The sequence below is a fragment of the Saccoglossus kowalevskii genome, chromosome 13 (assembly GCF_978046115.1).
Source record: "Saccoglossus kowalevskii chromosome 13, keSacKowa6.1, whole genome shotgun sequence".
Lineage (NCBI taxonomy): Eukaryota > Metazoa > Hemichordata > Enteropneusta > Harrimaniidae > Saccoglossus > Saccoglossus kowalevskii.
Window position 1 is genome coordinate 3198353 of NC_140653.1, and position 15141 is coordinate 3213493.

Consider the following 15141-nt stretch of genomic DNA (forward strand, 5'->3'; position numbering starts at 1 on the left):
TTTCCTCGAAGTTCGAAACTAATGTGAATGTATGGTGCTGAGTGTCGATTGGTATTGGAGATCACTTAGAGTTCCCGTTAGTATTTAATTACCTGTTAATTTATGCAAAAATATTGCTTAGGTACATGTCTACAAGTAAGTCGCTGTAGCAACACTCTCGAAGACGAGAAACAGCGCCTATGGTTTAGTAATTTTTATGTGTGTGTGATTCCGACGGCCGGATATAACAACAACCCGATTTCTACAGGAATACACAGTTTACCAGCCTTGAAAATGGTAAGTGCATTGTATTTGCGATCATAAGACGACGATACGTCTATTTATTTATTGTTACGTTTTTTGTGAGTTAATTATTGTCAGTACAGAATCGGAAGTTGGTGTGTGTACCAGAATGTGTTCTGCTGGTGGTAGTGCTTTTCTGTAAACACAATGTTTCCACGTCTTCAACATTTAAATAAAATATACCACGCCCATACCACGGAACGAGTCCATCTTATATTTTCCACCTATGTTAAACCTGAAAAGGTACATATATTGAAATACACGACAACGCACGTTGGTTCTGTTACAAGTACAAAGCGAAATAGACATCCCTGGCCTGTGTACTGTATTCACATAAATAGTCACTTGCCTGCTAGAGGAAACAGATTTTTAGATAAATTATAATTATTTATTTTATGTATCCCTTATATGACCCATATTATCACAGCTAATGTGTAGGCAATCACTATTTCTGCTGTGGGGATGATGGCTGGATTTGTACTGTGAAGCAAGTTTCCTGTCTGAGCAGTATAATATTTCTTACTTCCTGCAATCCTGCATTGTGTCACCAACTTGCCAGTTACCAAATTGCCAGTCGCTAATTTATAATAATAATTTTTCTGACAATATTTGCCCAATGTGTTGTGTTGAGACTGACACAGATTCTCGCACTCGCATGCTACAGACTGTTAAAATAGTAATTACTTTTTGCAGAGGTACAAGAAGGTGCTATTTTTTGTGAAAGTTAATATGAAAAGTCATAATACATGTAATACATATTTTTGTTTGGGTCTGCAGCACATAGATGTACAAGTTATCAATATGAACAACTTATTAATATGAATACTAATAGTAAATACAGATTTCCAGCAGTGACGGTGACATATTACTTATTAGTCATTTCAATGCATGTATTCTTGGAGGCAGACATCCGGACATTTACATCGCCAGTGAAAACATCATAAACTCTTAGATAACCGTACTGTGAGCTAGAGACTTTCCTGAACAGTATAACAAGATTATCTCTACATGTGCAGCATATATAAATCTGTTTGTTCACGATTACTCGAAAGTTGACTTTGTACTGTTTCTTTGAATTTTAATAGCTGTTTTCATCGACTCCTTGACCGGCATTCCACAGCAGCTCACACAGAGCCCATAAAAATGCATTGTACAGTATTGTGCGTCTTAGCAACATAGAATTTTCTGTGATATTCATGTAGCAAGGAAAATATTTGATACTATTTGATACTGTGAAAACAATTAAAAAATGAGCAAGTACACCTGATGATCTTGGCGTATATTGCTCTGCTGTTTTCTCACAGTTTTTAAGAAGTTGAAAATATCACTTTTTACAAAACACTTCAAAAATATTGAAGATGCTTGTTGTCACAAAACGATCAAATCTGAAAAATGTCCACCTAAGGTCACTGGTAGCATAGTGGTTGTTGCATCAGACTCATGAGCGGTAGACCCAAGTTCAAATCCTACCTCAGGCTGAACACCAAAAAAGGTTGACCCCTACCATGGGTGAGTGTGCTACAATTTCAATGGGAAGGCCAATTCCACTGGCCAAGATTCATTCACTAACAAATAGCGCATTAAATTGCCATTTGAGAGATGGTCACACGGCCCTGTCATGTAGTCCTGACCATGTAAAAAAAGAAGAAAAAGTAATTTATTTCCACTTGTAATAATACAATAAATAATACATCTTTACATAGTTTAACACACTAAGTACAGAGGGGGAGAAATCAAAAGGAGCAACATTGCCCCGTCCACTAGATTCCCCAGTGAAAATAAAGTAATACAAAACTAATAATAGTGGTGAATAACAAAATCTATATTAAAACAGTATGAATCAATTCATTGATTTAGGAGTATTGGTTTAACAGTAATGTTTTAAAGTGTTTGTGCAATGCCCACCCTCACGTTTTCCATTTTAGATCTGTGTCCCACTGAAAAGGGTAGTTATTAATTTTTTTGCTGCAAATGATTACTCGTATCCATATAAATTTGGGATATTTCTCGTGTTGTAGCCACGCCCACAAATCGTGAAACGGTCGACTGTTTCCGGATTTATGACTCTCGCCGAAAGTGCGCCACCAAATGACAAAATGTGAGAGGAAGTCATACCCCTGAGCCATAATAACACTGTTCGTTCAGTATACTTTTAAACGATATACATTTTTCGGTCGTCGTTTTTTCTCTTTTTTTGTCCATTTTTTTTTTTTTTTGGAGAGAGAGTTTTTAGATGTTGTGTTGTGGACAGTTGCAGTGAAACGTATAGCCATAGTGTATGTATTCACACGTTTCTAATCGATCCGAAGGTGCGACATCACTTAACCTTAAACCTGGTGCAACACTTTTGAAAGAAATAGATTCCGGACCAGCCCATGATCACCGAGGCGGATTTCAGAAGAGAGAGACGTCCGGCAAGTGTTTCAAATCAGTTGACTTTTTTTGCGATTCTGATTATCGTTTTATAGAGACCATTTAGTCCCTGTTAAGTAAAAGGTAGCAATAATTTTGACAGTGACACGAAAACGAAGCGTCGGACAAACAGGAAATTACACAGCCCTTACACACTGCTAACTGTTTTCATTTTCGAAGGCTAAAAGTTTCTGAATTGTTTGGTGATTGGTGTTGAATGTCGAATTCACTTCTCTGTTCTTTTTTACCTCCATGCTTGCAGCTTGATCTGCGTAATAATTTATGAAATAAGAATCCGGGCTTGGTCAAGGTGTTTCCACCAAATAAAGTTTTAATACGATGTTATAATTATGACAATCATGCCATGGATCAAGCTAACTCGAATCCACTCTGAATTTATCTGTATGTATGTCGATCTCGATTATTTTTGTTATCCAATTAAACGCCGCTTTTAACGCACTTGCCCTCGCCGTGACCCATTTATTTCCACGCGGCTGTCATTTATTTAGTAACTGTGATTTGTTGTTATTTTAATTATTTTATAGTGATCACTATTAATAGTCTAATGTATAGAATGTCAAAATATATTCTCTTTTATTTTAATTTTGAAAGTTTTACTCAGACGATCGATGAAATAAAACAGTGTAGTGACGTGCCTAGTAACCTGCTAAATAACGAGATAATTCCGACGTCAAATTCTATTTTGTCCAGCAACAGTGTACAAACGTGCGCCGGTGTTGGTGACGATCACAGTGACCAGCTACACCAAAACGGACATATTTCGCATCTAACTCAACCCCATGTAACAAAAATTTACACTACGCGTTCATTATGGTCCATTCTTCCTCGACGAACAAGTACATAAGCGATAATATAGTCAAAGACGAGAAAACTGCACAAGAAATTTGCCTTATTTACATGTATCGGCAATGCAAGCTGCCATGCGACTTCCCCTTCTGACGTCACAAGGGGAATTTCTGTATGCAAATGAGAAGGTAATGAGGAGCCTCGTTTTAAAATACACAAAAATAAAGTTGCTATAGACTGAGTTTAAAACACATTTTTTCACTTTTTCAAAAAAAAAATCATGCTTAGAAACATAAAAATTAATAATATTTATGTATCAATTGATAATTTTAGGCGCGGAAATAGCAGCCATTTCACAGGCACTTTAAATGCAGCTTTAAATCTCCCAACACTGCGTGTTCTCAATTTCATTCCAAAGTTTTGGACCTGAGAATAATATACTTTTCTGACAAAACATTTTGCTCAGTTTAGGAAGTTTAAATTTATTTTTATTTCTTGCGTCATATAAATGGCACTGTGAGTGCTTGGTAAATATATCATGGAAGACTGGGGGTGGCAAATCATTTACATATTTTTACATAAAAGTAGCAAGTTCGTAAAGATATTGAGTACTTTGAATTTTGTAAAAAAAAGAGTATGTGTATTATTTTAATATGGACTATTGCTGATGATACAAAGAGCCTTTTTTTGAATAAGATATAACCTGTTTAAGTAAACTTTCATCGTGGAACCCCATGATAGAATTCCATAACTCAGATACAATAAAAGTTGAATATAATGTAAACAAGGTGTGCTCAGGTAGGAAGTGTTTAACTCTGTTAGGAACACCAAGATTTCTTGAACACACAGAGATAATAACAATGTGTTGCTTCCATGATAAATTTTCATCTATACGGACATCAAGAAAGTTTATATCATGAACCCGGTCCAGTGGAGTTGAATCAAGTTTTACACCAATATTAATATCTGATCTAGTATTTCTGGCAGTACCCATTAACATGTAACTTTGTCGAGCGGAGCTTATCATATGAGTGATTGTCGTCGTCCATCATCATTCGTGTCAATGTTTTAATTTTTTCGACTTCTTCTTGAAAACTACAAGTCTGAATGCTTTGATACTTGGTTTATATGTACCTATGGGTAGACCTCTCTCAGATTTGTTCATTTCATGATGATATCTGCAATTCTCTAATTTTGGTGAATATTTTTGGTAAAAAGTGATATTTTCGACTTCTTGTTAAAAACCGCAAGTCCAATTGCTTGGATATTACATATATAGGTACTACATGTGAACCTCTCTCAGATTTGTTCATTTTGTAATAATATCTTTAATTCTCTAATTTTGATTAATATTTTTGGTCATTTTTGGTAAAATGTGATATTTTTGACTTCTTGTTGAAAACAGCAAGTCCGATTGCTTTGATACTATAAATATTGTTCATTTTCTAATGATATCTTCTGTTCTTTAATTGCAATGTGCATTGCTAACAGCGAAGCTATCTCAGCCGACAGGCTGCTTGTTTAATGTTTACAGAAAGTTTATTGGCTTTAAACCACTTGCTAACATGAGCAATTTCCTTGTTTATTACCCTCTCAATCATCCCAATATTTCCATATGAATAAAACAGGCTAGTTATTATAATATCTAGCTTTTTAGATGAATGATGAATATCATTACGGTATAGAATAACAAGTAGAGGGCCCAAAATGGACCCCTGTGGCACCCCACATTTAATTGGCTTGAAAGAAGAATGTATGGAGTCATAACACACAGTTTCTGTTTCTCATTTTCTGTTTCTCAAATAATCTCTGAACCAGTCATTTACAACTCCTCTTAACCCATAATTCCTCAATTTATCCAATAATATATTGTAATTGATAGTGTCAAATGCTTTTGATAGGTCCATATAAACTCCAATTGTATAATCATTAACATTCACTGATTGACAATTGAAATAATTTCCATCGTAGAAACTGAAACAAAACACATAGATGTATTAGGACTATTTCTAAGATATTCACCATAATTTAGATTCATGTTATTAATTGTACTAGCAATTTCAGGTCCTAGATTAACAAAATAATCGTTAAAACAATTTGCAATACTGGATGGATCGGTTAATTCAATATTATTATAAATAAACTTTTTGGAAGTCTTTGTTTTACGGTTTCTGTTCAATACTCTATTCAATGTTTTCCAAGTATTTCTTGTGTTATTTTTATTTACCTCTAATAGGTGAATGTAATAATCTCCCTTAGCCTTCCTAATATCATTCTTCAGCTTGTTCCTGTAACATTTATATTTGTTCATGTTATTAATATTGGGCGACTTTACATATTTTAAGTGTAGCTTATCTTTATGATAAATACGTTTTAATAAACTAGCATTGATACATGGGTAATGTTTAGTTTTGTATTTTGACATTTTGTGTTTGACAAGAGGAAAACAGAATATGGCTTCTGTGGCAAAAATGCTTTAGCACTAGCACTTGCAATTTGCACATTCAAAAAAAGTCAGGAGAGACATTTTCAAAAAAATATAGCTCTGCTGTTTCAAATGCATATGTATCAAAAATCAAAACAGTCAGACTTTGGTTTTGTTTGTGAGAAAAAATTTAAAACATTACAAATATATTGATCACAATTAGAAAATTGATTAATCACAAAATCTTAGAACGATTCAATTGAGGTACATTTACACCAAGTATAAAATGTGTCTTTCTTTGTTTTAAAGAAAAAGTAGAAAAATGTGAAAAGTTGCTATGGACACTAGACAGCAAATAATGACAGACGATCAGTAATATGCCTACAGAAATTTAGCTCTACTCAACATAGTCAACAGTGGAACAAAAAATTATTAATATAGACATGGAATTGAAACACAGATAAATAATCCAAACAAAATACGTATAACTGCTGAGCAAAGAAAATTAAGTAACAGTATCAAATTAAAAACACAATTTATTCACCACTGGAATTAACAAAATTACAGAAATTTCAAAAAGCTGGTTAAACTATAAAATTGCCTAATGGCACTAACAAATGTCAAACTTCGTGAATCAATTTGTCGATTTCAATTCAAAGGTGAAAACTTGATGGCAATCAAGCTCAAAGGCAGCAGTAGAAAAACAAATTTGTATCTTTTGTACTGAGGAAGAAATCAAAGATGAATATCACTTCATCATGATATGCGCCTTTCACAATGAATATCACTTCATCATTATATGCGCCTTTAACAATGAATATCACTTCATCATTTATATGCGCCTTTAACAATGATAATAGAGAATTATTAAATTATATATGAAGTTGCATAACAAATTTTACCTATTTCACTACCAGTGACAAAAAACATATAGTTATGAAAATGTAAGCCTGGACATTGCCATTTTAAGCTCCGCTGTTGACTTTGTTGAGCGGAGCTTATCATATAAGTGATTTTCCAATGGCGTCCGTTGTCCGTCCATGGACCTCTCTCAGATTTGTTCATTTCATGATGATATCTTCAATTTTCTAATTTTGATGAATATTTTTGGTAAAAAGTGATTCGAATGCTATGATATTACATTTAAAGTTACCTCAGGTAGACCTCTCTATGATTTGTTCATGTGCATTGCTAACAGCAGAGCTATCTCAGCCAAGAGCCTGCTTATTTTTATGACAGCAATACTTCTTAGCATTAATGTACATGTCAATCGTAATATTTACTTCACTAATTTATTAGTCCCCGTTCGGACGTAGTCCGAAAACGGGGACTTATGTTTTGCCCTGTTTGCGTCCGTGCGTGTGTGCGTCCGTGATCACCTCTATCTCGAACATGCATGGACCGATTAAGTTCAAACTTCACTCATACATCACACATTATTTGGGACATATGCACATGCATCTTTTTCATGATCCGATTAACGATAGCCGAATAGCGGCCATTTTAAGGTCGAAAATGCATCACAATCGCACATTTTCACCATTCCGGACCCGGATCTCAGTTATGCATGGACGGATTTTGTTCAAATTTGGTACATACATTAAACATAATAGGACCTTGATGCACGTCATTTTTTTTTTCCGGATCAAGTTTGAAATGGCCGACTGGCGGCCATTTTGTTAAAGAATTCAGTTCTGGATCCGTATCCAAGACATGTCTGGATTGATCAAGTTCAAACTTCACACACACATGGTACATCATGTCAAAAATATGTATGTGCATTTGTTTCATGATCTCATTAACGATAGCCAAATGGCAGCCGCTTTAAGGCCGAAAATGCATTGAAATCGCACACTTTCACCATTCCGGACCCAGATCTCAGTTATGCATGAACGGATTTCGTTCAAATTTGGTACATACATTAAACATAATAGGACCTTGATGCACGTCATTTGTTTTTTCGGATCAAGTTCGAAATGGCCGACTGGCGGCCATTTTGTTTTAAAGAATTCAGTTCTGATCCTTATCCGAGACATGTCTGGATTGATCAAGTTCAAACTTCACACACACAAGGTACATCATGTCACAAATATGTATGTGCATTTGTTTCATGATCTCATTAACGATAGCCAAATGGAGCGCTTTAAGGCCGAAAATGCATTGAAATCGCACATTTTCACCATTCCGGACCCGGATCTCAGTTATGCATGGACGGATTTTGTTCAAATTTGGTACATACATTAAACATAACAGGACCTTGATGCACGTCTTTTTTTCTTTTTCGGATCAAGTTCGAAATGCCCGACTAGCGGCCATTTTGTTAAAGAATTCAGTTCTGGATCCGTATCCAAGACATGTCTGGATTGATCAAGTTCAAACTTCACACACACATGGTACATTATGTCACAAATAGATATGTGCATTTGTTTCATGATCTGCTTAACAACAGCTAAATGATGGCCATTTTAAGGCTGAAAATGCATCAAAATCACGTATTTTCACAATTCCGGAACCGGATCTCAGTCATGCATGGATGGATTTTGTTCAGATTTAGTACAATGTGTTGTACATATGCAGGTGCATTTTGCTCATGATCTGCTTTGAATGTATATGTCACTCAAATATGAACGGAACAGGGCCGTGTCATTGACAATGACTTGTTTGACTTTAATTTCCTTTTTATATTGATAGTATTATACTGTAATATGTTTTTGTTTTATTGTAACCATATAATATCTTCTCAGGAATTGTATTTGTTCTCAATAAAGCTAAGTAAAGTAAAACATATATTTGTTATTCAACTACAAAGAATTTGTGAGAAAATGCTGGAAAAATTTACTGAAATTTCAAACTACAGCTTGTGTCTTGAATTCCAAAGTGTACACAATTAGCCAAAGGAGATTGGCATTAAAATTGGTAGTTTTGAGAGTTGATTCTACAGCATGTCAAAACCTATATCATTATATCACTACATATCAACTTTTACACACAAAAAAACTGCCTTCAGTTTATAGGCTATCATCTTGTTTTGGAATGTGTTTCATTTCAACAATGCGAAGTCTACTGATTTTAAAACTGTACGCTAGAGAGAAAATTGTATTCGGGACAGTCAGATATTGCAGGTACATGTACTTACATTGTTGCCATGAAAGTTTTGTGAAAGTTGCATTACCACTTCGTATATCGGTAAGTAAGATCACGGTCCGCCGTAGGCCCAAGTTCTAATTCTCATAGTCACAGAGTGGCGTGATCTAACCAACTTAGCACTGGCCAATCAGCCCGAGAAAAGATTCATATTAGCCAATCAAATGATGACATTTTGACAGCAATCAAACTTGTAAAATAACATTTTAGTACATTATGTTACATTTTGTCAAAATGTTGCAACGATGGTACGTGCTGCCAGTAGTGTCAGTTGAGCATAACTCAATGGATACTTTGTATCTGATCATGGTGTTAGAAATAAATTGTTGCAATGAAAATCTTTTGTTTTCTTGCGTTTTTCAGCCGTGATCTAAGTGGTGAAATAGAAGCACACTTTATCGCGACTCTGGTTGAGGGCTGTTGGCCATGTGCTAAGTATTACATGCAGAAAGCACTCACTCATTTTGCTACAAATTCTGAAAATAATGCAAATTTGTCAGTGTCGTCGCACCTCAAAAATTACCCAGTGAAATAAAACACATAAAACAATATCTGACAAATGTATGTAAACTTCTGGGAAAGAAATTAATAATGTACTGAATATATAGAGTTAAAACCATACATGATGACTTGTTTCAATATAAGAGTGAATGAAGAACATTTCTTCATAGAATGTCTTAAATACCGAACACAATGACAAATGTTTGATAATTTGAATATTTCAGAAAAATTAATTGAAACGTGAAATTCAGGTACTTATAAATATATTATGAGTTAAAGACAAGACAGTCAAGCTGATGATTATTTTTAAAAAATATGTCAAATTAGAATTAACATTATCTGGTATTTCACATATAATAATTCATGTTATCCTTCAAAATAGTTTCCAGCAATAAAATGTAATAAAATACAACACATATGTGTGTCAGTTACAGATTTTTACAGGTCATAAAAAGTTTGAATGCTCACAGAGGTCAGGGGTCAGTGAGAGGTTTTCTACTGATTACATAAAGTGTCAATTTTCCATGAATTTAAAAAAAAAATCATGGTTTGAATTGAATCTAAAATTTGTAATTATGTTACCAATGCATCCCTGAAACAGTAAATACAGTACAATACGCCTCAAAAATCATTAGTGATGTGCCGAGGATGCAGCGAGGGCTAGCCCACCGAGCAGGGTGGTGCAGTGAACAACTAGCCTCGAATTTGTGTGGGTGCGCCAAATTTGTGTGGGTGCACTGAATTAAAAGAGGCTGGCCTATTCAAAAGGGTGCTCCATGGTGTTAGCAGGTCGGCGTGCTGCTTTTCTAAAGGAAGTTTGTTTCTTTCAGTAATGCTGCTCTTGGCGAAAAATGATGTGACCTTTACGTTCTCTAGAAGAGCGTGCACAGTACGCAAGCGTAACTGTAAACTTAAACACGTACATTTTTTGTATAGCGATAGCTCCAAAAATATGTATACATGTATTTTATATTCGCAATAGATAAGCTAACAGTAATTGATATTCATGAATGATTCTATTTTATGCAAATGAGCCAGGTTGCTCTATAGTATCTTTGATATACATGCACAAATTACGATAACAGTGTTAGTTTTTAGCTATGAAAGCTGTGATTTGGGTATATAGGATAAATAAATCAAATTTGTGATCTGATAATATTGGATTTATTAAATGTGTGTATTTTCATTTTCATTTAAAACACTTTAAATATTGTTGGGTCACTCATGATATATCCTCTATTTATTTGATTTAATATTGCTGTGAAACAAAAAAGCATAAACTGATTGTTTTCTTGTTGATATTGAGCTTTGCACTCAACTTGTAATGTCAATATTGACACAAAGATGAGTCATACATGAAAACTATTTATGGTTAAATCTTATACTGTGTTATTTATGATATGACAATACTTGTTAAAAATTTACAATCCACTTATTTTATTTGTAGCTAAGTATAAAATAGTTTGTGATTAATAATTCTTGTCTAGCCATGCCCACTCCTTGAATATAGATAAGATAGCATTATGAAATTCACTGTAACATACAGTATGTGAATATGGTGGAATAACAGAAGAGGATTATATAATCAATATGTTATTTTTAATGTGTAAATTAACTTTCTGTGAGCGATGTTTTCTCATTCATGGCAAAAGAAAAAAAAAATGTTAGGGTAACTTGTGCAGCAAGTACACATACATTGGGCATTAAAAAAAATGACTTTATGCAAAAGTACATTCAAAAGTGAGTAATTCAAGTTCCCTCACGTTGTACTATGATTTGAAAAAGTTGTGTGTGCTTTATGTGTTCATTTGCCTTAAATTGCATTTTGGGGGTAATCGCTGTGGTCCTTGGAATCTTACCGATATTGCCATCTCCAATAATTCACAAAAAACCCTCATGGTGAAATAGTAATTAGTGAATTACATGATAAAATATGTGTTCCCCAGGTGTCTGTTAAAAAAATTTAATTCATGTTCTTCATAAACATTCATAAAGGTTTGTGTTGTTCTGGGCCTCACTGGTCACTGCATTTCCCGGAATTTTGCTGAGATCGATTGGGTTGCAAGTACCGAAGATATTGCCAAGGTAAATAGTCCCTCACCCCTCTTGGTTATTATCACCGTTTTTTCGTCGCCAAAGTGATTCACATCCCAAATGTTGGTTTCCCGGGCAGCTCTAATAAATAACCTATCCAACCACTGGGCTGAATTGATGATATCCCCAAAAAATCATAGAAGATTGGGCAATAAGGACGATAAGATTCAATTTTCAAAGACACAGGTCATTTGGATCAGATGTTTTCTTTTGTTTCAAGTTCATTGTATGCCTAGAAACTTAGCAGTGTTGTTTTTTGGTGCATCTAGAACATGTTTTAAAATGCCAACCAAACAATTATAATAATTCCTTACTGGAACACCTCCTGTATAAATAGTTCTCTACTCTCCAAAATTTGACAATAGCACTAGCTCAAAATGGACTTACTATTTAATGCGTCTTTGATTGTAGCAATGTTCAGATTGATTTTAGTGTTCATTTCTACACCTGCAATTCTCAATTTCTATGTGTAAAATCATTTCGCTGCTGTGGATGGCAACAGCTAACAGATTGCTTGGTTCTGTGGCTCTCTTGACATGGGCAACTGTTTTTTAGCTTTCGTTTTTTACTCTTCTGACTTTTACTTGGTCGCAATTTTAATTTGTTGTATTGCAACACATTAGTAATAATTAAAATATAAATATACATAAATTACACATTTCTTTATTCCATTGCTAAGAATGAGTTATACATTTGTTTCGTACTATAATTTTCTTATCTATATTGGAAAATTGTTCTGGGGATTATTAATTTCCATAAACAATATTTAACTCTCCTTCTGCGACACCATTTTTTATAAGATCATTCCTTTCAGTATGTCACAGCAAGTATAACAATAATGCGTGATGCAAAGCCCGTTCTATAAATGGTCAATATCAGAGCATGGTCTTATTTATGAATGCCTGCCAGAGCAACTGCACAAAACATAAGGACAAGTTAACAGCTCCTAAGGATGGTATTGCCTGAATAACACCAGTTGTTAATCACACATAAAACATTAATTCTCAACTCTGGTGAAAGGACCAGTTACTGCGACAAAGCCCTACTCACTGTGAAAAGCTACTCAATACAAAAGCCACTCACCGTTTAGCTACTAGTGATATCATCAAAATGTTTGATGGATTATACACTTGCTGTGTACACATCAACTCAAATAATTATTTTACTCTGAATATATTTATGATATGTGTTTTACTGCAACTTAGTAACATATAGTAAATCATCCAATTAAGCTATACTGTATGTACACTATTACATACATGTATCTACATTTAATACCTATAAACAAAAGATAATGCAATAGCTGTGACACAAATTCAATTAAAGATGAAAAACCTTTTCTATTGAATTGCCCAAAATATAAAACACACAGGGAAAACTTCATCCCAAAAAATATGATACCACTTTCAACCATAATTAAAATTACACAATTCACATACTCTCAAGCAAAGATCCTGGCATAATAAATAAATTAAAGATTTAATTGACATTTAAATACTAGTTACAAATTTTTTATAATATTTTTACATATATCTTGTTATTATTTTAAAACTCTTTTTTTTTTTGCTGTAACTATCCTATGTAACCTTATTTATATATTTATTAGACATTCTACAATATAAGCACTTCCCCAAGTTTCCATACAGCCAATACATCCATGTGAATAAAGATTATGAATAGGAACTTATTCAATATAATTTGTGCTAACTATAAACATGATATCATTCATCGATAAATATTGTGAGATGCAAGTTTTCGCTCTGCTGTGGTGTTTTACGCAACTATTTTGATTACTCACTTTATAACAGACAACAGAATTTGTTTTGCTTATGGTCTTTAAGATTAAAACTCTATATAGTCATCGCACAATGTTGTGTTCAATATGGTTCCCATAGTAATGTATACAATGTGTTTAAAATATAATTTTTGTTTACTTGAAATGAAAAAAAAAGGAATAAAAAAAAAAGATATTTGGCGCATGCATCATACATATTGGAATACATGTCCATGTCAGTTTGTTTCATAGTCAGATTAAAGAAGGTTACCTGGTGGCCATCTTGTTTATTGACCACACTACTATATCTCCAAGGCTTTTAGACCATTTTCATTCATGTTTGGCATATACATGTACATCCTACATATAGGAATATACATGTATGTTTATGCCAGTTTGTTCCATAATGAGATCAAAGATGGCCGACTGGCATCCAAATGTGATGCTTTGGACAGGATTTGTCGATTTCTGTTCAAATGTGATACATGTACAAACGTTATACATGTTGAGATACATGTTCATGATGATTTGTTTCATGGTCAAATCCAAAATGGCCAACTGGCAGACATTTTGTTTTTTCAAAATATATCGTAGACATATTTTTTTTCTTCCTCAAATTATACATGTTAGGATACATGTCCATCACAATTAGTTTCACAATCAGCTCAAAGATGATTGACTGCCTGCAATCTTGGTTTTTGTCCATACTACTATATATTCTATATGTACTTCATATCTCTTTTTTCTGCTTGTACATAATGTATCTTAGGCATACCATTGGCAGAGTACTGGTCAGAAACAGAGTTAAACTGTATTGTTTTTCTGCTTGTATCTTAGACATACCATTGGCAGAGTACTGGTCAGAAACAGAGTTAAACTGTATTGTTTTTCTGCTTGTATCTTAGACATACCATTGGCAGAGTACTGGTCAGAAACAGAGTTAAACTGTATTGTTTTTCTGCTTGTATCTTAGACATACCATTGGCAGAGTACTGGTCAGAAACAGAGTTAAACTGTATTGTTTTTCTGCTTGTATCTTAGACATACCATTGGCAGAGTACTGGTCAGAAACAGAGTTAAACTGTATTGTTTTCTGCTTGTATCTTAGGCATACCATTGGCAGAGTACTGGTCAGAAACAGAGTTAAACTGTATTGTTTTTCTGCTTGTATCTTAGACATACCATTGGCAGAGTACTGGTCAGAAACAGAGTTAAACTGTATTGTTTTTCTGCTTGTATCTTAGGCATATCATTGGCAGAGTACTGGTCAGAAACAGAGTTAAACTGTATTGTTTTTCTGCTTGTATCTTAGGCATACCATTGGCAGAGTACTGGTCAGAAACAGAGTTAAACTGTATTGTTTTTCTGCTTGTATCTTAGGCATACCATTGGCAGAGTACTGGTCAGAAACAGAGTTAAACTGTATTGTTTGTCTGCTTGTATCTTAGGCATACCATTGGCAGAGTACTGGTCAGAAACAGAGTTAAACTGTATTGTTTTCTGCTTGTATCTTAGACATACCATTGGCAGAGTACTGGTCAGAAACAGAGTTAAACTGTATTGTTTTTCTGCTTGTATCTTAGACATACCATTGGCAGAGTACTGGTCAGAAACAGAGTTAAACTGTATTGTTTTTCTGCTTGTATCTTAGGCATACCATTGGCAGAGTACTGGTCAGAAACAGAGTTAAACTGTATTGTTT

At 34.1% G+C, this 15141-nt stretch overlaps 1 protein-coding gene across 1 annotated transcript in view; it reads left to right on the top strand.

Annotated features, from left to right (window-relative positions):
- The window catches only part of LOC100367687 (unconventional myosin-Ie-like), a 70282-nt gene continuing 55141 nt past the window's right edge, over positions 1 to 15141 (top strand). Inside the window, exon 1 of the mRNA XM_002738139.4 lies at positions 1 to 276. Coding sequence (XP_002738185.3) covers positions 103 to 276 — 174 coding nt within the window. The 5' untranslated portion in view covers positions 1 to 102. The remainder of the gene's footprint in view (positions 277 to 15141) is intronic.